Raw genomic sequence first — 26,280 nt, forward strand, 5'->3', positions numbered from 1 at the left:
TGTTCACGTCGATTCATTGTGCCTTCTGTTGCCAAGAGACTGCTGCATTTATGCTTTACTACCATTTATATAAAATAAGTGTTTCTATGTGTGGTTTTCAATTATGTATCAAGATGTCTATGACAGGCACTTGTTAATTGGATTATCTGAATGTATAAATGTGAGAAAAAGTTGAAGTTTATTTGCAATCGGTCAAGATTCAATCAACATTTTTACGTAGCAACAAACGTGTATTTCCTCATGACATCCTTCGCACACAGATACATTTAGGTACAGTATACCGGTGTACAGTAGAATTGGGCTAGGCCAAAAAATTAAGATACAGTAAGCAATGACTCTTCTCATCGTAGTAGTTATTTCTCACCATTGCAGGCTGCAGCCCTGGTTCACATTTACTTAGACGGCTCTGTGTTGATCTCTCACGGTGGCATAGAAATGGGTCAAGGTTTGTACACTAAAACTGTACAAATTGCCAGTCGTGTCTTTCGCATTCCTGCAGAACGGATCCATATCAACGAGACAAGCTCTGATAAGGTACCAAATAGTACCCCAACGGCAGCATCATCAGGAACTGATTTGTATGGAAATGCAGTGAGGGTAAGACTTACTGAAAAGTACTAGTCTAACGAAATGTTAGAAATATGCGATCATTACAAAATATACTTTAAAATTACCTCTGACTGTATACAGCTGTCATGTGATCCCGAACGTTTTGGTAAATAGGACGTGTGAGTTTTCAAACCATATAAATGAGAAATATCCTAGTAAATTCAACGCATTTCTTTACATCCTGGGCTTAAACATGTTTCCCCTATTGTTTGTTTTGTAACAGATTGCATGTGAAATTCTCATGGAGCGAATGGAACCAATTATATATGAGAATCCCAAAGGATCATGGGAAGACTGGGTAAGGCGCAATGAAACTATTTCAATTTCCGCTATATATGTAGGCTAAGTCAGCACATTTATAAACTGCTTTTAACGTACATTTATGAAATTTGTCACCTTAATATAAGTGAAGTAGAGTCTTCGTGATTATAACTAGTGAAACAAGCCGTCCCTCACAAGAACAGAAGTCCAGGGTATACGCAACACAGAAAATCAGTAACAACGTAGATCACAAAAAAATACAATGAGAAGGAAATTGTCAAGTTGACGCATTATCGACTCATCTCGATTCGATTCATATCTTCTTCATCAACAACATATTTTTTCTTTTTGCCGTTATGAATTTTTTACATTTTCCCCCTAACTTAAATATTCGTATAAAGCTGAGGATTAAAGAATATTGCAAAGGAGTTTTAGGTATACACAGAGACGAATTGATTATTTTTAAGTCTTAAAATAATGTCAACATTTTAAAAAACTATTCATAGTCGTATACATTCAGAAGAATCAGATATGAAAGGAACGATAATGATATAGACTTATCTTCACACCTTGATTAAGTTATCTAACTAAGACAGAAAACTCTTAACACAGGGCTTTATGGCAAGGCAGGTGATTTCTTTTCCGTTCTTCATATTCATGTAACAATATTCCCTGTTATTGCTAGAATAACTAGTTTAAATAGTCAATATTACAAAGTAGGGAGATCAGCCTACAACTATGTGGTAGACGTGTCTTCTCGATAAGGCTAATGACTTCTGAGTAGAACCAGCCACTATTAGATAACATACTGAGACGAATTTCAGTCTTTCTTCTGATCAGCAAACCTGATACTTTTAAAAGTTGCATTGGCTGATCAGTATACACTCAGCTTTTTTAAGGTTTGGAAAAACAAGAACAGCAGTGTTCCAAATCCGTAAAAAAGACAAATCATGAGCAAACAGCATCCGTTATAAGTTTTCAAGAAAGATTCTACACTACCTCTAGAAAGTCTACGTTCAATTGTTCTGTTCTTCAAAATTCCCAGTGCAAGCGCATTTTTGTAAATCAAAAAAGCGAAGTTTAGACACATAGCTTTGCATAACTCAACATCTATTTTAATCTTTAAGGTTGGAACTGCATTCATGAGAAGAATAAGCCTATCGGCATCTGGATTTTTCAAGTAGGTGCATTTTAGGATTTTGTTCCCTGGCAATATCACAGTCAATCACCAAAAGTCAAATTTTTATGGAAAGAAAGCATGACTTCGTAATCTTGCGTGGGCATTTTTGAAAATAGTCTCTCCACTCGTTATATCAGGTATCCTGACATTATTGGCTTTGACTGGAATAACCTTAAAGGGTCCAAAGGACAGTACTATTTTAGCTATGGTGCAGCATGTTGTGAAGTGGAAGTGGACTGCTTGACAGGGGATCACCAGCTGAAACGTACAGATATAGTCATGGACGTTGGAGACAGTTTGAACCCAGCACTAGACATTGGTCAGGTACGCTATTACTACACACTCCTTTAGAATAGGATGGTTAAAAGTGCGTGTATGTGCAAGAAATTTGATTTTGGGATTTCACCGAAAATGTTCATCCACTATACATGGGAGTCTATGGCTAACCTATAAACATTTTTCCAACCTAGATACTAGCAATATCTTTACATTTATAGACTTTTGATAATTGATATAAATGTACTTCATTAGAATAGCGTGGATGCAAGTACATACGTGCACAAGAAATTTGATTTTGGAATGTGACCTCAAATGTTGATTCACTATACATGGAATTGTATGAGAAAACTATGAATAGTTTTTACAATACTGAACAAATTAAATCTGCGCTTTTATATGTGTTTGACAATGAATACAAATTAACTTGATCAAAATAGGATGTTTGAAAGTGAAGATGTGAACAACAAAGATGGTATTGGAATTTCATTCAATTCTCTCACGGTAGTCTAGGGATGAACTATTAAACATTTTCCGTGACAAAACTTACTATGCTGTGTATTTATTGGTAAATGTTGTTCAATAGTGACTTAAGCTGTAATACGTTTTTTGACAAACAATAATAGTGCTCTCTGTAAACTTAGGAGCCAAAGTACAACACAGCTACTGTCCCTGTTGATTTTATTAGCCAATTGTACTGCAATCTGTTGACAGAATTTATTGTGAAATGTAATATTTTGTCATCGAATAACTTGAAACCTTGCAAAAAAGTGATTATGTGTAAAGTTTAAGTAGTATTGAAGTTCAAAGGTCAAATGAGAAGTTATATTATTGATATGGACTATGAAGCTTAGGAAGCTCACTGTTTTTTTGCACATGAAAATGCGGAAGGACACTCTTTTCTTCCCAACACTTTTGAAGGGTCACTATTTTTCGCGCAGCATCATTTCGAAAAACATAAGCCCTCTGTCAGTTCCTGTGTTGTTTTCACCACGTGGACATTCATCACCGCTTGCACATTCATCAGTAGAGTATATTGTATCTGAATAACAAATTACCACTGTTTTGTTTGTAGATTGAAGGTGGATTTATGCAAGGTTATGGGTTGTACACTTTAGAAGAACTTCGATACTCTAAGGAAGGGAAGCTACTGACTAAAGGTCCCGGGATGTACAGAATACCACAGATTGGTGACATCCCTAGCCAGTTCAATGTCACTCTGTTGAAGGGGGCACCAAACAAAGTTGGATTGTATTCATCAAAAGTGAGGGACAAATTTAAACAAAACATTAATTTTTGGCAAAATCGTTGTAATAGATTGGACTAAACATAATACTTTGACGTAGCAAATTCGTCGATGAATTGAATATGACATGAACTGCCATATTTTGAGTTAATAAAACTTAAACTAGATCACAAACATAAATAGTTTGTTCTTCAATTCCAGGACAATCTATCTATCTATCTATCTATCTATCTATCTATCTATCTATCTATCTGTGTTCAGGAAATGAGCTTCGATGATGTAAGCCCTTATAATTTAAACTATCTAAATTGTATGTGTGTACAGCTACGAAAACGAAAATTCAAATGCCGCAGCATCTCGACGTTATAAGTGTAAAGACCAGACCGAGTGTACTGTCACCAATAGTGTAGCTATGAAATGCTGACAGGTTTATTTAATATGCAGCAGCAATGTGGTCACGCTCAGTCTGTGTTTTGTTTTGTGCTTCTCTTTTATCGAAAAAAGGGTGTTGGAGAACCTCCACTTCACTTAGCATTTGCGGCTCATCTTGCCATAAAAGATGCCGTATCATCAGCCAGAGCCGATGCTGGACTTGATGGCCAATTTAGACTGGACAGTCCTGCCACTCCAGAGAGGATAAGACTGGCATGCCCGGATGAATTCTCCAATAAATTAAATGTAAGTCTACATTTATCTCGATTAATTTGAAATATTAACTTCCATGGAAAATTAATCTTACAAATTCGCTCTGTCAAGAGATTTTAATTACTTTACACATTGTTACCAAGTTTACATTCAATTTTTCTAAAAACGTTGTTGTTGTTGTTTTTGTTGTTGCTTTTGTTGTTGTTGTTGTTGTTGTTGTTGTTGTTGTCGCTGCTGCTGCTCCTGTTGCTGTGTGTAGCTAGTGTTTTCGTCCTTGTTATCGTTTGGCTTTCGTGGTGTTGGTGATGATTATGGTATCGTTGTTGTCATTAATTGTCGTTGTCCTTGTCTTACATTTCATGATTGTTGCCTAATTGTCGTTGTCCTTGTCTTACATTTCATGATTGTTGCCTCTGTTGTAATCGTCACTGTCATTATTATTTGTCAAATGTTTGATCAAATGACTGTTTTTTCGCTTTCCGCAGAATCGTACAGTATTGGATTGCGAGTTTTTCATCAGACCTTAATATGCATGCATTCAGCATATGTCGATCAATATAGAAGAGGATGTCGACGGAGATACTGAACGGGCGGTACAGGATCGCAAGGGATTACAACACTTTCAGATAACATTTATCATGTCAAGCCAATTTCTCATAATATTTGGAATTGGTCATGTATTTTAGTTTCTGGCTTGATTTTTGCTGAATTAGAATTTTGCACATAATTATGTTTATTGATGTAGTCGTAATGAGTCGGTACACTTACGCTGACGAATTATTCTGGACCAATGTAACTTTCTGTCGAATAGTGTGTTTTACAGTTAGTTGATATGTCACTTGCATCCATTAGTTAAACTTTTGTACGATCAATGCAAAGATTTTGACTGTAAATTGTCAGATTTGTCTGTCTATCAGTCTTTCCCTGATAAATTTCACAGAAAATTTTCACAGAAAAAAAGCAAATATTTTCCTGTGTTTATTCGCCTATCTGTTTGTCTAGATTTGACTCATATGGACCTATGACTGCAACCTTGTCATGCTATTCCACCTAAGACGAAATCTCAAAATTGTTTTAAGTAATCAATTACTCGGGATATTGTAACTGAAATGCTTCATTGAGAGATCTTTTTATGCTAGAATTTTGTACACTGAGGAAGTTTTGTTCTTCAATCAATAGACAGAAATTGTCCTTTGTGACTATCTCATTCCATTTATACCATGCCAAATTCCACGACAATATGTTTGTGGTGGCAATGGATGTGGGCCTTTGTGCCTGTGTCTGTTTCTCCTGTCTACAATTTGAAGACCCATTGATAAATCAAAACACCGCTTCCTTACACTGTTGGTGGAAGATTCTGTCCAAATTAAAAACATTCTCTTAAAATGTTATATTGTATTGAGTAGAATATGGACAGAGATATGATGAAGCTCGGAATGCTGCTTAGATAATATCGAAGCGGAGATGACACATTGTGTTCGTTTCATTTCGTCTACACCAGGGTTAACGAATAGAAAGCCATATCGATTCTCTTCCCGACTGATTCACTTATGTCTGTTATACGCTTGTTGCTCCACACGATAGTGCGGACATTAAAATCCTGTAGGCAATGTTAGTGATAGAGAGCTCACAATATACTCTGCTAGGCATGCGTGGATGCGCAGAAACAACGTTACAGTTTCAGTTTATGTACTCCATTGGTCCACGATTTAAATTATCCAGTAATATTTCTATGTGTTGAAGTATATTTGTATGAATAACACAGGTCCCTCCATTCACCAGTCTGTAAACGCGACACGAAATACGACACGAAATCGGTGAAATACACCGATTCTTTTAAATAGATACAAATTATCCACAAGTTTCACAAGCAAACAAGATGCAGTGATATCCTACATTAAACACCTTGAACCGTTCCAACTGATGAAAGAAAAGAGACAAAAACATATGGGACAGGTGGCAAAGTGTATATCAATTATCAAACGCCTGTAAATGCGTAAATATTGTTACTTTTACATTGTAAAAATACACCACCATGTATAGTGAATCAACATTTCGTTGAAATTCACATCTAGTGCAAGTGCGGAGGTGTAAAGTTCTATGCAAATGAGAACAAGTGTAGCGAAGTGTAGCGACGCTAAATTAACACTATACTTGAAAACTTAATGTGTTAGGAGTGTTGGTTTATATTTTATAAAGCATTCTGTAAAATTTGTACATTCAGTTTCTTTGATGTATTGTCAAAATAAAGCCAAGAGTGGCGTACTTGATTGTTTGTCATGGAAGGATATGCCTGTGTAAAGCGGACCTACTGTCACAAACGCTCGGTGACCCCCGTGACCCGAAGACTGTACGAGGAATGCCCAGGCGGAACTCGCCGAAGTCACTTCATTATGCGGCCCCGCGGTCGATCGCGTATGAGTTGCGTTTTGTTACATCGTACTGCAAGTCTCACCATTGTAGGGTAGCAGCTGATGATCACGTATTTTCCTCGACTGGCGAAGTCCTTTCTTCCACGTAAGTAACAGTATGCTGCCGCTTAATATAGCTCTCTGCCTGGCATAGCTGCAGTACAGTAAGTTCGAGGTTTTGCCTGGGTATTTGGGTCGGACGGCAAATCTGGTTTTGTCGTCCAACCCAGATACCCAGGCAAAACCTCGAGCTACTGTACTGCAGCTATGCGTGGCACTGCTGTAGCAGTGTGTGTAAAACTGCACAGTGGCTCGAGGTTTTGCCGTCCGACCCAAATACCCAGGCAAAACCTCAAGCGCAAGCTGCTGTACTGATACTGCAGCTGGTCAGCCTCAACACGTACAGCATGCCACGCAGAGTTGCTGTATTGATATTGCAGTGAGATCGCACTGGTTTCGGTGTTTTGTCAATCATCATGTGTTGTTACAACATACAGTCACACGAAACGTACAAACGTATACTATATTGTCAGTAGACGCCTGCAGGGAAGACCACTTTATTGCTGAACCGCCGAGAAATGAAAGTTCTGCACGCAGACGTTAATCACAGCATGGCTATATCTATAGCTCTGCGTGGCAGGGCGCTGTATGTGTTGCCGGCCTTTTACGGCCGTATAACGCCGGTAACACACCCCAGGCTCGAAATTAACTCATAGTTATCATTATCATCATAGCCTTGGGAGAACGGTGACGCCTCAAAGTTTGACAACCTATTCACACATACGCAGAGCTTGTATGCAATTTTTTGCAGTGCTGTGGTTGGATCTGGAGGCCGTGTTTGCAAAAATAAGGGAAGGTGACAAGCTGCTATTTCAATTTTGAAATTTACTGATGCAACACAGGACTGGAGATTCTCATGATTCATAATGATACATTGTAATTGAACCGCTGTGATTCCCCAGGGAAGGCAAAAATATCTTCCATGTTTAGACAGATTCACAGACTGTTTTAAAAATTCTGAAAACATGTTTATACAAACCATTCCTCAATATTCCCACTTTAAATAAGTTGGAAAATTATGCTTGATTAAGATTGAGATTATATGTCATGCATATTTATTACCTGACGTCATATGAATTATTTATCGCTACTGAAACCCTGCAAGGTTTACAAGTCTGTGGGGAAAAGCATTCACCCCACTCTCTGAGCACCAGCCCACCACCTAGCCTTGCAGTCTGCAGAAGTTTATTCCTTCAATTTATTAATTTTTGATATTTATATGCCCACAGACTTGGAGCAAGTCTACAGAGTGCAAAAATGTAGTCAGTTTTGTATTGGAAAAAATTGTTCCTTGTTCTATTGGCAGCCTTGTATACATGGAGTGCATTTGAGGAAATTTCAAAATTTATTTTCTTGTACATAAATGCCCTTATCACACTTATTTTAACCATATTAATTAATGATTAATGTAATTAATATTTAGAAATAATGGGTGATGCCCTGACCATTATTATTCATTTATGGCCAAGGGCAAGCGGAAAGTCAAGAATTAACAAGGCTTGGCGAGCATGCGTATTTTGGCTTTCAGTCTTGCCCAAGCCTATAGATAAATGTTAATGGTCGAGGCAGAGTCTGGTATTTTCATGATATTATCAACAAACCCTAGAAAACCATCAAGATTTACAAAAATTTCCCATGTGAAAATAAAGCACACCTAGCAATGGTATACCACAAGATTTTGACCAGTTCACGACATATATGCACGAGCGATAGCGAGTGTATATAAAACATTTCTATGTTTTCTTCCATGTGTTGCTCTCTGGCCTGATCTTGTGTACAAGTGAGTTTCACTGTCATGAGTGTCATTTGACCAAAACTCTTCTTCAACTACAATGTACATCAGAGTCAGAGCTGTCTTTGTCACTGTTCAGGTATGCAGTGACAGTGACACTGCAGTAGCAGGGTAGTATCTGATAGTGACACTACCCGTAGGCAGTAGCTGTATTAACTTTGATAATTTTGGCAATATTTTTGTTCCGTTTTACAACTGCGTTCTTGTTCTACTCCCTACAGCATGTTGAATTGTCCAGTATTCAGCTTGCTATCACAGCCTATGTATGTGTACCATGCATTTGTATCACTGACAACTGACTGTCTGTCTGGACTTCAATTAAATTATCACCAAATACATATTTATATTTATATACACAGGCTTTGTCGACAAACTAAATATTGTGTGTTTGAGCATGCTGTAGGGAGATAGCAAAAAACTGTAGTTGTTATATTGCATAAAAATATTGCAGAAATCATTGACAGTTGCAGTTTCTGCCCTATTACGAGGCTCAAGTTTGTTTTTTACGACAAATCACACGTTTAGATTTTTTTCGAGATAAAAGTCATGAAATGGGACAAAATGGTTCTAGATTTTGTTCAATTATTACTAACATTACAACATTTTGATGACATAAAAAATGGTATTCATATCTACAAAAACTTGGAATTGGAAAATGTGAAACTCAAAAGGGACTCAAAAATTAAAGTCCCCCCTACAGGTAGAGCAAAATTTTCAAGTCCCCCCCCCTCCACTACCCCCAAAATTTTCGAATCCCCCCTGAATTCCTCCAGCCCCCCCCTAACCGTTTTTTTTGTGAACGCAGCCTAATGGCTTCCTATGCATCGAAGCTAATGGTTTATGGTCTGTCCGTAATGTTACTCTGCGGCCATAAACATACTGGTCGTTGTGTTCCATACCGAAAACTTGAGAAAGAAGCTCCTTCTCTATCTGTGAGTATTTCTGCCCAGCAGCTGTAAGTGCTCTACTGGTACAGGTGACTGGCTGACCTTACTGCATGAGTACAAATCCGAAGCCTTTGGAGGATGCACCACCCTGCCCTTCTGTCGGTAGTCCAGGATCAAAGTATCTCAATACTGGGGCAGCAGTCACTGCTTGTTTGATTTTCTCAAAGGCTTCATCTTGTTCCCGAGACCATTGCCATTCAACACCTTTGTGAGTGAGTCTTCGCAGTGGCTCGCACATATCTGACACATCACGCAGGAACTTTGATAGTTATTTCACTATTCCAACCACTCGCTGTACTCCAGCTGTATCTGATGGCTTCTCCATTTTTTGTACTGCTTCCACTTTCTTCGGATATGGCTTCAGGCCTTCATCGGTTAAGAGATGTCCATAGAATGGCATCTCAGTGAGTCTCAACTCTAGTTTATCTTTGTTTAGTCTGATATTTCTCTGTCTGCATTGTTCTAACAGGCCTATCATGTTTCTGTCCTGATCTCTGTTGGCTTCCTATATGGTGTCACCCTGACCTCGTATCAGAACACCAACTGTAATCTGATATACACATGGCACGCCTTCTAAGTTCTGGCCAAATTTCTGCTGGAAATACTCAGGTGCAGGTGAGACACCGAATGGCATTCTCAACCATCGATATCGACCCCATGGGGTCTGAAATGTAGTCAGTAGGCTTGACTCTTCATCAAGCTCTATCTGCAGGAAACCCTCTTTAAGGTCTGCTTTACTGAAGACCTTAGCATTAGTGAGCTCTGGTAAAACATCTTCAATGACAGGAAGGGGATGATGACTTTTCTTCGGTGCTCTATTCAAATGTTCTGGGTCAATACATACACGAATGGCTCCCGTAGATTTCTTCACAATCACAAGGCTTGATACCCATTTGGTAGGCTCATCTACCTTTTGTTATAGTGCCACGTTTCTCTAGTCGATCCAACTCATCTCTGAGTTTTTGTTTCAATGCAACAGGTACTCGACGCGGCGGCATTATGGCTGGAACAACTGACTCATCTACCTCCAAGTGCAGCTTGCCTTCCATGCAGCCTAATCCCTCGAATAGATCACCATATGTTGACAGTATTTTCTCTTTGGTTAGTCTCTCACCCAACTCTACATCTGACAGTGGACGCTGAATGTCCATATTGTTCACTTGCATATTGTTTCGTTCTACAGTTATCAATTTCATCACTTGAGCTGTGACTGAACCCAACAGTGGTGTATACTTGCCCCTAACCACAACAAAATCCACTTTGTATGTCTTATTAGTCTTTGGGTTACACACTGGCAGATTCGTAATCCCAAGTATCGGCATTCTTGACTTGCTATACATCTTAAGGTTACCACTGTAATTCTCGATAACCGTCCCCTTCGGTACATGTTGTATTTAGCAGCACATTGTGTATATACCACAGTCTATCTGCATCCGGACTGGTTTGTTTGCTATTTCCATTGTTGCCATCATCCTATTTGAGTATCATGACTTATTAATGGCGTTCACTTGAAAACTCTTAATATTGTCACCAAACAAAACTGACAAGACTCCGTCATCATCCGCGGATCCTTCAGTGTCATATGTTTGATCCAAGACATATACTTTCTTCTTTCTCTTTCCATCTTCTTTGCCCTTTCTATCACATTTCCTGGCAAAATGATTTCGTCGTTTGCTACATGCTGCACAAGTTTTACCATATGCTGGACACTTTTCTTTCTTTCTGTCATGGCGACGGCCACAGAATTTACACTCAATCACCACATTTTGCTCATTATTGGGCTGACTTTCTCTGCTCGTCTTTCTGGTTACTGCATTTACTTGTGCTTGCTCAGTAGGTTCACCAGCAATGGCCTTTATTTGTACGATTGTGCTTTCAGCAGCTTTGCATATATCCAAGCATTTAGTGAGTGTTAGATCTGCTTCCTGGAGCAATTTTCTTCTACGCTATTTTCTCATAGACCACAGACAATCCTATCAGTTCATCGTTTAGTGTGCCGTAGTTACACGTTGTCGCCAGGCCACGCAGAACTGAGGCATACGCCTCTATGGATTCCTCTGGCTCTTGTGCTCGATTATTGAACACATATCTCTAATAGATAACGTTGGTTTTCCCAACACAGTAGATTGTCCAAAGTTCTAAAATTTTGTCGATACGTCCCTTCTCACCTTCATTTTGATAAGGTAGGCTGATATGTGTGTCAAGGGCATCGACTCCAATACACGTGATGAAAGAAGCTACTCTACTGTTGTGGTCTTTCTCATCCAGTTTTGTCACAGTCTCATACGCGTCCCAAATCTGTTTCCATTTCTTCCAGTTTTTCGATATATCACCCTTTAAGTCTAGTTTGGGTGGCAATGGAACATTGGACACAAAAGTGGACGACTGGACGGAAACTGTTGCTTGTTCTTGTGACATTGTCTACGGCGGGAGAACTGCACCGTCTTAACTATATGCAAATGAGAAAGTTTCTTTACCGTTCTCTGTACTCACGTCGCCTGGACAGCTGTCTTTGAGCTCGATTGCCATGTTCAGGACCACTCAAAATGCTTCCATTTTAGCATCGGTCGCTACTCCTGACACCAAGTAACGTCATGCCTCAAATGACGTCAAATAAATGACGAAAGACAAGTTATTTATAACAACAACTTGTCCGAGAGGACGTGGATTGATTCAAGGCTCGAAAACATGTGCCTCAACAACAACGGAAAAAGCCTGCGCAAGCTGATACTATTTATCGGCAGGGGTGAACAGGTCTACGTGATGAAGTTCAGTTTTTGTCCATAACGTTACACACGATAATTCAAAAATGCTTCCACGGATTCAAGTAAGATTTAGTAGACAGGTACCATATGCTAATTGCAAGGACTTGTTAGATTTTGGTCGGTTTGGCTTGCATATTAATGAAGATATGAAATGTCATTTTTTCATATAATGGTTTTTCTCTAGAGACAGTAATGACAGAGTCCACAATTATCAAAATATACTACACAAAACTTCATGAAACTTTTCACAGATGACAATCTCAGCAGATTATGATGATACTTTGAGTGGCATGTCAATCATCTGCTCATTTACATATTTAATGACTTTCGTAATTAGTGATATAACTCTGAAATTCCTACATCACATTTTAATGATATCTGCAACAAATATTGATTTGATATGTACCTATTTGTACTGAGAAAATTGGGCAGTGTCAAGTTAATAAATACCTCATTTGCATATTTAATGAATTTTTGTAATAAATAATATTACTCCGAAATAACTGCACCAAATTTGATGAATTTTGCTGCAAATACTGATCCGACAGACATCTGACTATGTTGTGAAGCATTCAGTAGTGTGAAGTTAATTGAGGGATCATATCGTAATGAATTAGTGATATTAGACTCTGAAATTATGGCATCAAATTTGGAGAAAATCTCCAACAGATATTGATCTGCTAATATCTAATTGTACTATGAAGCACTGGGCAGTGTCAAATTAATAAATGGCTCATTTTCATATTTAATGAAGATTTGTAATTAGTCATAAACTCCGAAATGATTTCACCAAATTTGATGAAATCTGCTGCTTATACTGATCCGACAGGTATCTGACTGTGTTGTGAAGCAATGAGTACTGTAAAATTAATTAAGTGTTCATTTGCATATTTAATGAACTTGGTAATTAGTGATATGACTCTGAAATTATGGCACAAAATTTGGTGAAACTTGCTACAGATATTGATCTCATAAATGTGTAGTTATCGCGTGAAGCACTGAGAAGTGTCAAGTTAATTAAGGGTTTATTTGGATATTTGATGAACTTTGTAATTAGGCGCTTGAAATGAAATTCGTTGTTTGCCGTCCGCGTGCTGGTAGGTTTTCAGAGGAAATTAAGAAAAGAAGCACAATATTAACGCTATTACAATTTAAAATATTATTTTTCCAAAGGAAACTAAATAAAAAGCAAGTGTATGTTAATAAACTTGGGGGTTTTTGCCTTTTTTGTTTTTTGCCCTGGCTGGTTGGTAAGTTTTCAAAAATCCAAGGACGACGGCAAACAAAAAAATCTTTAAATGGCCTTTGTGATATTACTCCGAAATTTCAGTATTAAATTTAATAAAACGTGATACAGATGTTGATCTGATATCCGATTGCTTGGTGAAGCTTACTATTATGTAATAAACCTGCTGTAAACCAAGTGAGCACATTCAGTTCATATGCGGTCAATTAGTGGGTCAAAGTGGCATTATTCAGTTGACAACATTGGATGACATAATTGGAGGGCGGTGAGTTTGGTAAGCGATAAGCATGTGACAAAGGGGGCACTTTTGCTGAGAGGAAAGGCAATAAAAATATTTTGTAGGAAGAGGGAAAGCAGTACCCGGAGTGGAGAGGCGGATGGGAAATAGTGGGAGGGGATTTTTTTTCAAATTGTAGGGGTGACAGTTACGCCAGTTACTATTTTCTCTTCAAGTTTTATTTTTACAACAACTTAGTGAAAATACGTTACTTAAAGTATAAACACATGTTGTAACACAGAGCATCGCCAGTGTTTGGAAGTCTATCACAGGTCTATCATAAATTAACTTTCAGTGTATCGTATAAACGTCTAGATTTATCATACATTTCAATTTTAGAGAGAAAATTGCTATTTATCATTCAATTTTGTGAACAAATATGTCACATGATGGAAGGACGTCATTAGGGCACGGGGCTCCGCATAACTTAAGTATTTTTTGACTGTCAGTTCATTTAATTATTTCAGTCATTGTGACAACTACCTTGTTTTCTTAGTTCAAAAGTCAGAGATATCATACAGTATCTCACAAAATTGACTCTTACTTGAAAAGAACGTGACCGTTGATGTTCGTTTATGTTTGAAATATAATATATATATATATATATATATATATATATATATATATATATATATTATATATATATATTTATATATATATATAATATATATATATATTTATTTATTTATTTATTTATTTATTTATTTATTTATTTCTCATCGACAAAGTATCGAGCTAATCTAACATAAGCAAGCGATGTAAACTTTGTACATCATAAAATCTGCTTATTATCAATGCTGACAAATCTACGCTGAATTGGTTTCAAAAATATCGCCACCGAAACAAATACAATTTATCAAATTTTTACACCATCTAGAAAATTGAATGGTACGTCCAAAACATATAATTTAGTGTGAACCTAAGAATCCTTTCACTTCTGTCTGAAGATTGCTGGATGCATGAAACTTAAATAACAAAAATTATTACTTTGTACTTGAAGTAATCTTATGTTGATATATATATATATATATATATTATATATATATATATATATATATATATATATATATATATATATATATATATATATATATATATATATATTCTCCTTTTTCGCCAATTGTATTAGTTAATTGAATTTGTAAACCATACCTTACAATGTTTTACTTTTAGGGGCGTTTGACTGAGCAAAACAGGCACACCGCCAAAGCATATATGAGCATTTGACTATGATTGCTGATGACAGACATATCCTTGTTCGTTATTGTATCACTTTGGTTTCATGCACATTTGACAAGAGCATGTTATATATCGTAAGTCATACTGTTGTCGAAAATGCTCGCCTTTGCTGACTTTACTAGCAAATTACAAGGACAATGTACTTTTAAAGCTACTTAAAACCAAACAAGATTGACTCTTACATTATTTAAATGATGATGATGATGATGATGATGATGATAATGATGATGATGATTATATTAAAATCCTTGGTAGGCATTGATTCGAACGGAATTGCTGTATCCTGATAAAATTAAGAATCGATCATAGTAGTAGTTTCCGTTCACCATCGCAGGCTTCAGCCCTGGTACACATCTACTTAGACGGCTCTGTGTTGATCACTCACGGTGGCATAGAAATGGGTCAAGGTTTGTACACCAAAACTGTACAGATCGCCAGTCGTGCCCTGCACATTCCCCAAGAACGAATCCACATCAATGAGACCAGCAGTGACAAGGTGCCGAATGCCATAGAAACGGGAGGGTCAACAGGAACTGATTTGTATGGAAATGCTGTCAAGGTAAGATGTAAAGTAAAGCCATAGTATGCAAACACTTGTCATGTGACCAAACGACGCCAAAACTTAGGAAGCTGAAATATCATTTTTTTCATAGCATATAATAATCAAAGGCACAAAAAGCAACCATTACGATAAATTAGATAATGAGTTAGACAAATAATTGACAGACAAAGACATAGGCAGACAGGTAGATACAAAGATAGGTTGGCATACAGGCAAGTAGATACAAATGGTAAACTCATGTGCTTCCCTTACAGATCGCTTGTGAAACCTTGATGGAGAGACTTGAACCATTAATGTATGAGAACCCGAAGGGATCATGGGAAGAATGGGTAAGCTGTGTGTGAACAATGACATTTGACATAATTGTAAATGTTCAATTTATTTTTACTTTTAAACTGACAGAATAACCATGATGCTAGCTCTTAGCAAAATGATATTGCAATTTTCGCCGCATAAGTAGAAATTCATAAGGAATAAACATTACGCTCGGCACTCTTAAATGAGACGTATTTTACGACAAAGGGTATGGCAAAATTTTACGTTTCCTGTCAAAGAGATGTAATATATCAATGTAGTTGTTCATGGTGACCAGCAAAGACAGTCCTGAATAAGATCGAAGATCGACAATTACATCTTTGGAAAAGTTAATCAAGTGGATTTTTTAAGTTTTGAATATTACTGCTCTAAATGTTACTGCTCTAAGTCAACTGAGGTAGCTTTTTGTACATCCTATGTACAACAACATAACAAAAATTATAGAGCTAAGATATATCTCAATAGGGAAAGCCAACAAAAGTTGCAAAATCACGTGGGAAAAGGTACACCAACAGAAACAAATATAATTTAAACAAGATACAAGACGTTCGTATATATGAAGGTTAAAAAGCATACATGAACATCTTTTAATTAATCGTTTGCGGTAAAGAATCAGGGGTATTTGAAATAACCACTGTACTTTCAGGAATACATTACTTGGTTCTAGTATTATAATGATAAATTGTTGAGCTTTTGGAGTCGCGTTCGTAAGAACGGTATGAAAGAATAATCTAAAGAGGACGAAATGCTTAAAAAATCACGTTTTGATGGTTTTGAAATATATCACAATAAATGGAAACTGGAAAGGTGTGGAAATCTGTGGAGAAAAGTAAGTGTAATCTGCTAACTCCAACAACGTAATCTATCATATTTGAACACGGATAAAATACATTTCCCTATTCAAGCTACTTCCAAGGATCCTGAACCCCATGCTGAAGTTTAATTTGGTGACTAAAGAGTTCAAAACGAGTTGTTAAAAATGAGTGGGGATCTAAACGCATGCAACAGAATTCAGCAGAATACATACAAATAGAAAGTTTTTTTTCGTATGTATTGCATAAAGTGTCAAGAAGTGAGCAGGTTTAGGGAGACGCGACAATTCCTGGGCGCATATGCACCATGGAACGGAGATTAAAATTAATCACTCTTCTTCTATGGTTATACTACTATTGTAATACACATTGACGGGGTCTTGGAATCGTCATTGTCCCACTATACATATATCATTAGAATACTCCTTCCGAGTTGACTACCACTGCAAATTTACGCTTAGGTTCATTAATAATGGACTTATCCGATGAATAATGAACAATTAACAAATATTAGAAACGTGACTTTGCAAAGAATATCTAATTTCTGTTACAGGTGAACGCTGCATACATGAAAAGAATAAGCTTGTCGGCATCTGGATTTTTCAAGTAGGTTAAATCACCAATTACAAAACTTCATTTGATCAAATTTCATCAAATTTGGTGCAGTCATTTCGGAGTTATATGACTTATTACAAATCTTCATTGAATATGCAAATGAGCTATTTGTTATTTTGACACTAATCAGTGCTTCATGTAACAATAAGATATTTAGCAGATCAATGTCTGCAGCATATTTCATCAAATTTGGGGTAGTCATTTCTGAGTTATATTACTAACTATATAACTTCATTAAATATGCAAATGAGGTATTTATGAACTTGACACTGCCCAATGCCTCTCATTACAATTAGATACACATCAGATCAATATTTGATGCAAGTTTCGTCGGATTTGGTGTTTTTAAGAGCTATATCACTAATTACAAAAGTTCATTGAATATGCAAATGAGCACATAATTGACAAGATACACAAAGTATCATCATAATGTTTTGAGATTGTCATTTCATGAAATTTTGTGCAGTATTTCTTGATACATGTCGACACTGTCATTATTGTCTCCATAGAAAACCATTATATTAAAAATGATATTTCACACCTTCATCAATATGCAAGCCACACTAACCAAAATATAATCGGTCTTGTAATTAGCATATGGTACCAGTCTACCAAATCTGACTTGAATCCGTTCAGAAGTTTTAGTTATCATGTAAACAGACAGACTGAAACACACACACACACTTACACACTCACACAGACACGGACAGACAGACAGACATCGCTATGACATTAGCTCAAGTGTGTGCACACGAGGGCTAAAAATCACTGGAAGATCTGCCATAAAGGACTTCTTTTACTAATCCAAGAAATGTGAAATTTGATTTGGCTTGTTTACTATCAGATATCCGTATCATATTAGTTTCGACTGGGACAACCTGAAGAACTCCAAAACTCAGTACTATTTCAGCTATGGTGCAGGGTGTTGTGAAGTGGAAGTGGACTGCTTGACAGGGGATCATCAGTTGAAACGTGCAGATATAGTCATGGACGTTGGAGACAGTTTGAACCCAGCACTAGACATTGGACAGGTACGCTCTTACTACAGAAAACACTACCTCTGGAGTTGTGTTCATTTGCACAATGAAAATTTTAAAATTTTGTTCAAGTGCTCTGATCGTAGAAATCTTCAAAATCAAGTTACAAATACACAATCTACAGGTATTCGAAAATTGTGAAATGGCTGCAACCGTTAACATTAAAATTCATATCAAACTGTAAGTACAGTCAAATGTTAAGTTTATCAAAAGGTTTCAAATCAGTCTTATCTGTGAACTATGGGCAGAACAAACTACATAAGTTTCAGAGTCTAAAATGTTTGGATAAGACTCAGTCCGAAGTATTTGAAGAAGACTTTCCGTCTTACTCCAAACAATTTTCTATTTAAAAGATTGAAGGTGGATTTATGCAAGGTTATGGCTTGTACGCTTTAGCGATCAGACAGGCCCTCCCGCCTGTAATTTCTATCCAGTCCCTAAGCTGTTTTCACCACGTGCACATTCATCACCACCTGCACATTAAGGTTCTAACACAAGAAATCGACCTTTTTAATCTAACAATTCTCTAGCGGTTAAGAAGCTCAGAACCGCCGTGAATTATATATTTTCCGAAAGCCTAGATATAGGGAAACGTTTTGGTAACAACAGTGTCACTATTGTTTACATAACTATCACGTGACAGGTAATTTGCATAACCTTTCAAAATCGGTTTTCCCTATGTTTTGTCTCAATTCTTCCAAATATCCGATCACAACGCTCTGCCAAAGTGTGTCGCAGATTTTTTATATCTTGCTCAGTTTTTTTTGGAGCACAATTTAAAGCAATCGACTGGCATTAAATTAACCGCTCTGGAATTTTTTCGGGCTTTAAAATTGTTTTAGAAGGTTTTAAAAAATTCTGAGACACACTTTGGAGCTTGCACTCACAAAAATGTTAGCGTTATATTTCAAAGCATTGAAACAAAACATAGGGAAACCGATTTTTGAAAGGTTATGCAAATTACCTGTCACGTGATAGTTATGCAAACAATGGTAACACTATGGTAACCAAAATGTTCCCCTATATCTAAGCTTTCCGAAAATATATGATTTACGAGGGTTTTGAGGTCATTAATCACTAGAGAATTATTAGCTTAAAAAGGTCTATTTCTTGTCTTGGAACCTTAATTGGTAGACTATTTTCTATCTGAATCATAAATTACCACAATTCTGTTGATAGATTGAAGGTGGATTTATGTACATCTTTGAAGAACACACTGGCCCTCCCGCCTGTAATATCTGTCTTGTCCCTAAGTTGTTTTCACCATGTTAACATTCATCACCGCGTGCACATTCATCAGTTGAGTATATTGTATCTGAATCATAAATTACCACTGTTTTGTTTGTAGATTGAAGGTGGATTTATGCAAGGTTACGGGTTGTACATTTTAGAATAACACACAGGCCCTCGGCCTGTAATTTCTGTCCAACCCCTAGGTTTTTTTCACCACGTGCACATTAATCGCCACGTACACATTCATCAGTCGAGTATATTGTATCTGAATCATAAATTACCATTATTCTGCTTGTAGATTGAAGGTGGATTTATACAATGTTATGGGCTACACTTTAGAAGAACACACAGGCCCTCCCGCCTGTAATTTTTGTCCAGTCCCTTAGTTGTTTTCACCACGTGCACATTGATTAGTAGAGTATATTGTATCTGAATCATAAATTACCACTGTTTTGTTTGTAGATTGAAGGTGGATTTATGCAAGGTTATGGGCTGTACACTTTAGAAGAACTTCGATACTCTAAGGAAGGGAAACTACTGACTAAAGGTCCCGGGATGTATAGAATACCACAGATCGGTGATATCCCTAGCGAGTTCAACGTTACTTTGTTGAAGAGGGCGCCATGCAAAGTTGGATTATATTCATCAAAAGTGAGCGAGAAAATTTAACAGAGGCAAACTTTCATAGAATGCACAGTTGACGATCAATTTTAGATTATATATTCTCTTTTAGCTCCACCGTCAGAGATACAGAGCTCATCAAATGGGCTAATTATCCGTCGTCGTCCCTCTGTCATCCATCAGTTCATTGTCCGTCCGTCCGTCGTCTGTTCGTTTACTGTCCGTCAACAATTGCCTTCTCCTCTGAAACTGCTTGTCCGATTGATTTGTTCAAATTGTGGTGAAGCTTGCATATTTGTATTTTGGTAGTTTTTTTTGCTGTTTTCGATCAAAAAATCTTTACAAATCTTCATCAATACTACTGATCAGACAGCTTTTGATATTGGCAATAAAGGTCCCTAGGATTCACCTATTTCAGATTTCTTACAAATGTGCAGAAATATGCAAATTTGTATATTTTTAAGGCAATTTTTGGCATTTTTGGGTCACAAAAAAATGTTCACCAAAATCGATTGCTTCGGTATAATTGGTATACAGATTTATAGAGATGATCAACTTGTGATATATTAAATTTATGATGAAATCTAAAAGTTTGTATTTTAGGACAAATTTTGCCACTTTGGTATTTGATATTTTGTGTGCAGGTTCCTAGGGATCATCTTAATGTGATATATTGAAATTATAATAAACTCTGCAACTTTGTATTCTTTGCTATGGCATTTTTGCTATAATGGTCAAAAAACTGTTTTTCAAAAATTACTCGTCTGATAGCTTTGATATTTGATAAGCAGGTTGCTAGACATTATCTGACTGTGATATATCAAAACTATGATGAAATCTGCAATTTTGGTAATTTTAGTCAAAAATTGTTATCAAAAATTACTTGTCTGATAGCTTTAGGATGTTTTGTAGACATGTTCGTAGGGATGATCTTAATGTGATATGTTCAAATTATGATGAAATCTTCAATTGTGTATTTTTGCCATTTTTGGCAGGCTATCCTGAAATGAGCTATCAAAGATTTCCACCTTTATCAGCACATGTGTCACAAATAGTTATTCTCTTAGCGCTATCGGCCAGCAGGTCTCTTGTTTTAAAACTAATGCACCAACTGCAATCACTATCAGATGCATATTCGGGTCGATCCTCCCATAGAATGATGTGTATCCAAGCTTTTTCACTGAAGTAAATTAAAACATTTTTAGATCAATTTCTTCCACACTTAACACAAACATTATATGCGGTTATTCTATATAAAATTTACTCTTTATTTTTTCGAATTTATTCTTCGCCATCATCAGCAGATTGCCATATTGACATTATTTTCACAAATTTGCTATCTTACGGATTTATGGGATTAAGTTTCCGTTAGACTACAATTTAATAAAATAGATACAAAAATTATCCTGTCTTTTCAATTACAAAAAAATATCATTTGTGATGTACATGTAGTTTGTTTTTCAACACACATGCTTTATTCAAACATGCGTCTGTCTACTTAGTACAGGTGTAATATTGTAAGATGCGATCTGTTTTAAATATCAGTTTGGAGAAGTATCTGTTATGTTCGTTAACCAAATTTTGTTTCTCCCTAATTATCTAAAAGGCTATTGGAGAACCGCCAGTCCACCTAGCATTTGCAGCTCATCCTGCGATAAAGGATGCGGTATCGTCAGCCAGAGCCGATGCTGGACTTGATGGTCCATTTAGATTGGACAGTCCGGCCACTCCAGAAAGGATAAGGCTTGCATGCGCTGATGAATTCACCAAGGATGTGAATGTAAGCCAAAGTCTAGCTCAATAATTCAGAAACAAGAGAAATGAAATTATGTTTCTGTATTTATCACTATTTTGCAAATAAGTTCAAATATTTATTATATGGTTAGTTTAAAACAATTCAACCTCAGCAAATTCTGGTGAGCTAGGACAAGTTTTACACTTTTTATTCTTTGGTAAGATTTAACACCACAAGTGGTAAGAAATTTGCAAAACTAACGTGCTTAAGTTTCGCAATTGCCTTTTTGACATTTTATTTGTAAAGAAGAAACTATGCTGATTGTAATGAATAAGATGATTTTCATTGCTGTACTTATTACTTCTGTTGCTTTTCTGGCCGCCTTTGCTTTGTCAGGGTAAGGCAGCCTATCGGCTTGGCCCATATTGGTTTTTCTTCTTTTTTTCTTTTTTTGTCTTTCCTCAATACTGCTGCTGCCTTCATTCCTTTTTATTGTGTCCCCTTCTTTGCATTTTGTGTTCTTTTGATATAATTGCAACTATCTTCAATGTTGTAATCACCAGTGTTGGCAAAACTAGGGGCTATCTATTGAAACTAAAATAGGTGCTTTTTGTATTCTACAGGACCAAACCACATTCGACTGTGAGTTCTTCGTCAGACCCTAATTCGAAGTTCGTTAGTACACGCTTACTCCTTCGGATACCAACAGAGCCACCAAAGAAGACAAACCAACTCATCACGGAATCTAGTTTTGCATAAATTTCATCACACACGGGCATATCTTTCAAAACATACAGTAAATGTATTTCGTACTTTGACTCGGTAACTCAACGTCTACACAAGTGAGAAATTGCACATCACCGAATCGACATGCTTGTTTATTGTAGCGACTTTGTCATATGCACCGACAACTAATGGTTCAAAATAACTCGTTAATGCTACTTTAGTTTCCTTGTCGTAGTCTAGACACACAGCAGTCTTATATGAGGTGTATGTTTAACTGTTCGTAAGGTTACATATTATTGCCTAAAGGTAATTTTTCATTTTCTTGAAAAGGGGACTTGTGCCATCCTTACTTGAGTTTTTTTTCTAATTTCTTGCAAAAGAAAAGGAATTACTAGTTGCAAATGCGAGACGATTTGCTCAGTTGCACGATCGACTGTGGTCGCTACAAGGTTGCCACGCATCACTATTTTTTATTATCAGAACGATCAATAAGACTGGCAAGACTCTTGTAGGGTGTTACCTTCATTTGACAAATTCTATGGAAGTGTCGTATTCCAGCCAAACAATTTATTGTGACTAATACTAGAAGTTTTAAAACATTTTGACCGGCACTGGAAGATTATCATGCTAGACAATGGATAATAAGTTCAAAGCTGGCGATTTTTAGTTACGCGTAACGACTTTGATTACATGGCCTTTAAGTTTGTAGAACAGCTTCCAAAAGAAAATCTCCTGACATATTTACTAGCTAATGCATTAATATGGTCATACAATATCATTGCAAGCCTTGCGTGATTGTACGGAAAAATTAGTAAATTATTATACTAGATGTTTTACCTGGGATAGAGTTAAGTTAGAATTTAGAGGGTGAAAGTTTTAAAAAATGGTTTTGGAGGGTTAAATTTTGACAATAGGCGGTAGACGAAATATAAGGAAAGCAGCAATAGAACATGGTTTTATTCTGTGTAAAGTACCATGGACACTATACAAACTGGATTCTTCGTACAAGAGTGCTAGTTGTAATAAACGGAAAGCTAATCAACACATGGTCGTTGGTGTGGGTATACATATGATCTGTACATTAGATATAAAGAATCAATAAAGGGTCGTATTTCTGTCCGTTCTTGTAGTCAAAACAGCTGTGGTTGTTTTGTTTATTTGTTTTTTCTTTTGTTAAAACGTCAAAAGTATATCCAAACTAAGATCATTCAATTATGCAACACTTCCTTTTTTCGAAGGAGTGAAGCTACTGTGTCCACCACTATTTCTAAGTACACACTTTCTTAATACATTCACAAAGGGTTCAACAATGCCTGCAAATGTATCCGAACATCTCATTTAAGTCAAACAAAACACTCCAAATAGGCTGAACGTCTGACAGTTCGAAATTGAATCTTAAGTTTGTGAAAAGAACATTATATTACCAGTTCTCACAGAATCAACCCTTGTAATGCACAGTAACCGTCCAACATCGTCCACTAGCTAAGGAGTTTGTTGACTAATAACGTAGTTCATTACTAATCAACAATCAGTTCTTCATAACTGATTAATTGATTAATTGACTAATTGATTAATCAATGAATTACTATGCGATAACCAAGGAAGAGCACCCCACTTGAAATTTGGTATGAGACTTTGTAAGACCAGTCGAAAATCAACGTTTTCGGTGATGGGAATGAATGGTCAGTAAATCGGGCATCTTCTTGTCAAAGTCATTAAACCAGATATGAACTGAAAATGCTCACGTGTTTCATTATATACCGGTTATGTATAAATTTGAACCTTTGCCACATGTTTGCAACTTCATTGAAAGTATTATGATCAACATAATGAACAATAATCTCCGCTGATTAACTCTAAAAGGTCATGAAGTATACAAATATGTAGTTAGTTGAAATAAAAATATTATTTTATATAGCAAGTGTAATTACCTTTTGCCAAGTCCTTCAAGCCATATTAGCCATATATTAGATATGCAAATTATAAATTAGCTGACATGAAAATGTGAAATGACTTTCGGTATTGTTTTAACCAGGTATAAAATCAATGTACATAGCATGTTTTGCCAACTTTGATCACGTAAATCCCAGTATATATCCCTATTAAGCAAAGTTCATTAAATATGTAAATTAGGAATTGACTTAAGTAACAATGCTCAAAGATTGTCAATAATGTTGTATCATGGTATCTGCAATATATATGTAGCAAGTGTTGTCAACTTTGGTCAAGTCGATTCAGATACATGTCTCTAATAAGGAAAGTTAATTAAATATGCAAATAAGGAATTGGCTGTATTATAGTGTCTTTAATGCACATAGCACGTTTCATCAATTTTGATCAAGTCAATTCAGATAAATATCCCTAATTATGAAAATTCATTTAATATGCAAATTAGGAATTGGTTGAATTAAAAATGTCTTTTGACTTTCAATAATGTTATATCACAGTATCTTTGATGTATATAGCAAGTTTCAACAACTACAATCAAGTTAATTCAGATATACCAGTATATCCCTAAATGGGAAAGTTCATTAAATATGCAAATTCGGAATTGGCTGAAGTAAAAATGCTTGAAGACTTTCAAAAATGTTGTATCATTGTAGCTCCAAATACATGTAGCAAGTTTCATCAACGTCGGTCCAGTTAATTCAAATATATATCCCTTATTAGCAAAGTTCATTAAATATGCAAATTAGGAATTTGCTAAAATTAATTATAAAATGCTTAATGACTTTCAACAATGTTAAATCATAGTATCTTTAATATACATACCAAGTTTGGTCAAGTTTGATCGAGTCAAATCAGACATATATCCCTAATTAGAAAAGTTCATTAAATATGCAAATTAGCAACTATCTTCCATGTCACCCCTTAATGCTTCCCACTGCTGATATATCTTGGTGTGATCAATATCTGTAGCAAATCTCATCAAATTGTGTGTAGTCGTTTTTAATGTATATCCGTTTTTTCTAAAATCATTAATTATGCAAATGAGCAAAAAGTATGCAAGCCACACCAACCAAAAACTAATCAGTTCTTGCCATTTGCTAACTGAATGTATGTACCAGATTTAATTCTGATCTAAAGAGCCGTTATTGAGACAGACAGACATCGCTGCAACATATGCTCACGTGTGTGAACACGTTAGCAAAAAAGAGTTCATACGATGCCAATTTTTAGTTCACGTATGTGTTAACACTCATGAGCTAATGTCGCACCTATGTGTGCCTGTCTCTCCGACTGTCCATGTGCCTAATATCGGTCTGTCTTACTGTATGCAAGTCTGCAGACGTGATATCTCAACAACGGCAGATAATATTGGAATACAATCTTGTACATAGATTCTGTTGCAAGAACTGCAAGAACTAAATAGTTTTTGATTGGTGTGGCTCACATATTTTTGCCAATTTGCATAAGAAAAATCGGATATAAATCGAAAATGGCTGCACACAACTTGATGAGATTAGCTACAAATATTGATCTCTCTAGGATAGATCAGCCGTGAGAGATATAAAAGGATTATATAGCTAATAGTTTATTTGCATTTGTGATAAACTTTAATCTTACACTAAACAAGATGTGAACTGAATGTGCTCATGTGGTTTACAACAGGTTCAGTACATAGTAGTAGGCTTCGCAGAACAATCAGATATCTGTGAGATCATTATAT

The 26,280-nt window shown here is 36.3% G+C and overlaps 2 protein-coding genes across 2 annotated transcripts in view; both read left to right on the top strand.

The window, feature by feature from the left end:
* Positions 1-6,502, top strand: part of LOC139151848 (xanthine dehydrogenase/oxidase-like) — a 30,868-nt gene extending 24,366 nt beyond the window's left edge. The window contains exons 26-32 of the mRNA XM_070724866.1: positions 373-597; positions 833-907; positions 1,998-2,050; positions 2,188-2,374; positions 3,402-3,590; positions 4,077-4,250; positions 4,703-6,502. Of these exons, the coding sequence (XP_070580967.1) occupies positions 373-597; positions 833-907; positions 1,998-2,050; positions 2,188-2,374; positions 3,402-3,590; positions 4,077-4,250; positions 4,703-4,744 (945 nt within the window). The 3' untranslated portion in view covers positions 4,745-6,502. The remainder of the gene's footprint in view (positions 1-372; positions 598-832; positions 908-1,997; positions 2,051-2,187; positions 2,375-3,401; positions 3,591-4,076; positions 4,251-4,702) is intronic.
* Positions 6,503-6,629: 127 nt separating this feature from the next.
* On the top strand, positions 6,630-23,724 carry LOC139151849 (xanthine dehydrogenase/oxidase-like). Its single transcript, XM_070724867.1, has 8 exons — positions 6,630-6,734; positions 15,289-15,513; positions 15,771-15,845; positions 17,197-17,249; positions 18,103-18,289; positions 19,991-20,179; positions 21,756-21,929; positions 22,508-23,724. The coding sequence occupies exons 2-8, from the start codon at positions 15,352-15,354 to the stop codon at positions 22,547-22,549; spliced, it is 882 nt and encodes a 293-aa protein (XP_070580968.1). The 5' UTR covers positions 6,630-6,734; positions 15,289-15,351; the 3' UTR covers positions 22,550-23,724.
* Positions 23,725-26,280: the final 2,556 nt, after the last annotated feature.

The sequence above is a fragment of the Ptychodera flava genome, chromosome 15 (genome assembly GCF_041260155.1).
Source record: "Ptychodera flava strain L36383 chromosome 15, AS_Pfla_20210202, whole genome shotgun sequence".
Lineage (NCBI taxonomy): Eukaryota > Metazoa > Hemichordata > Enteropneusta > Ptychoderidae > Ptychodera > Ptychodera flava.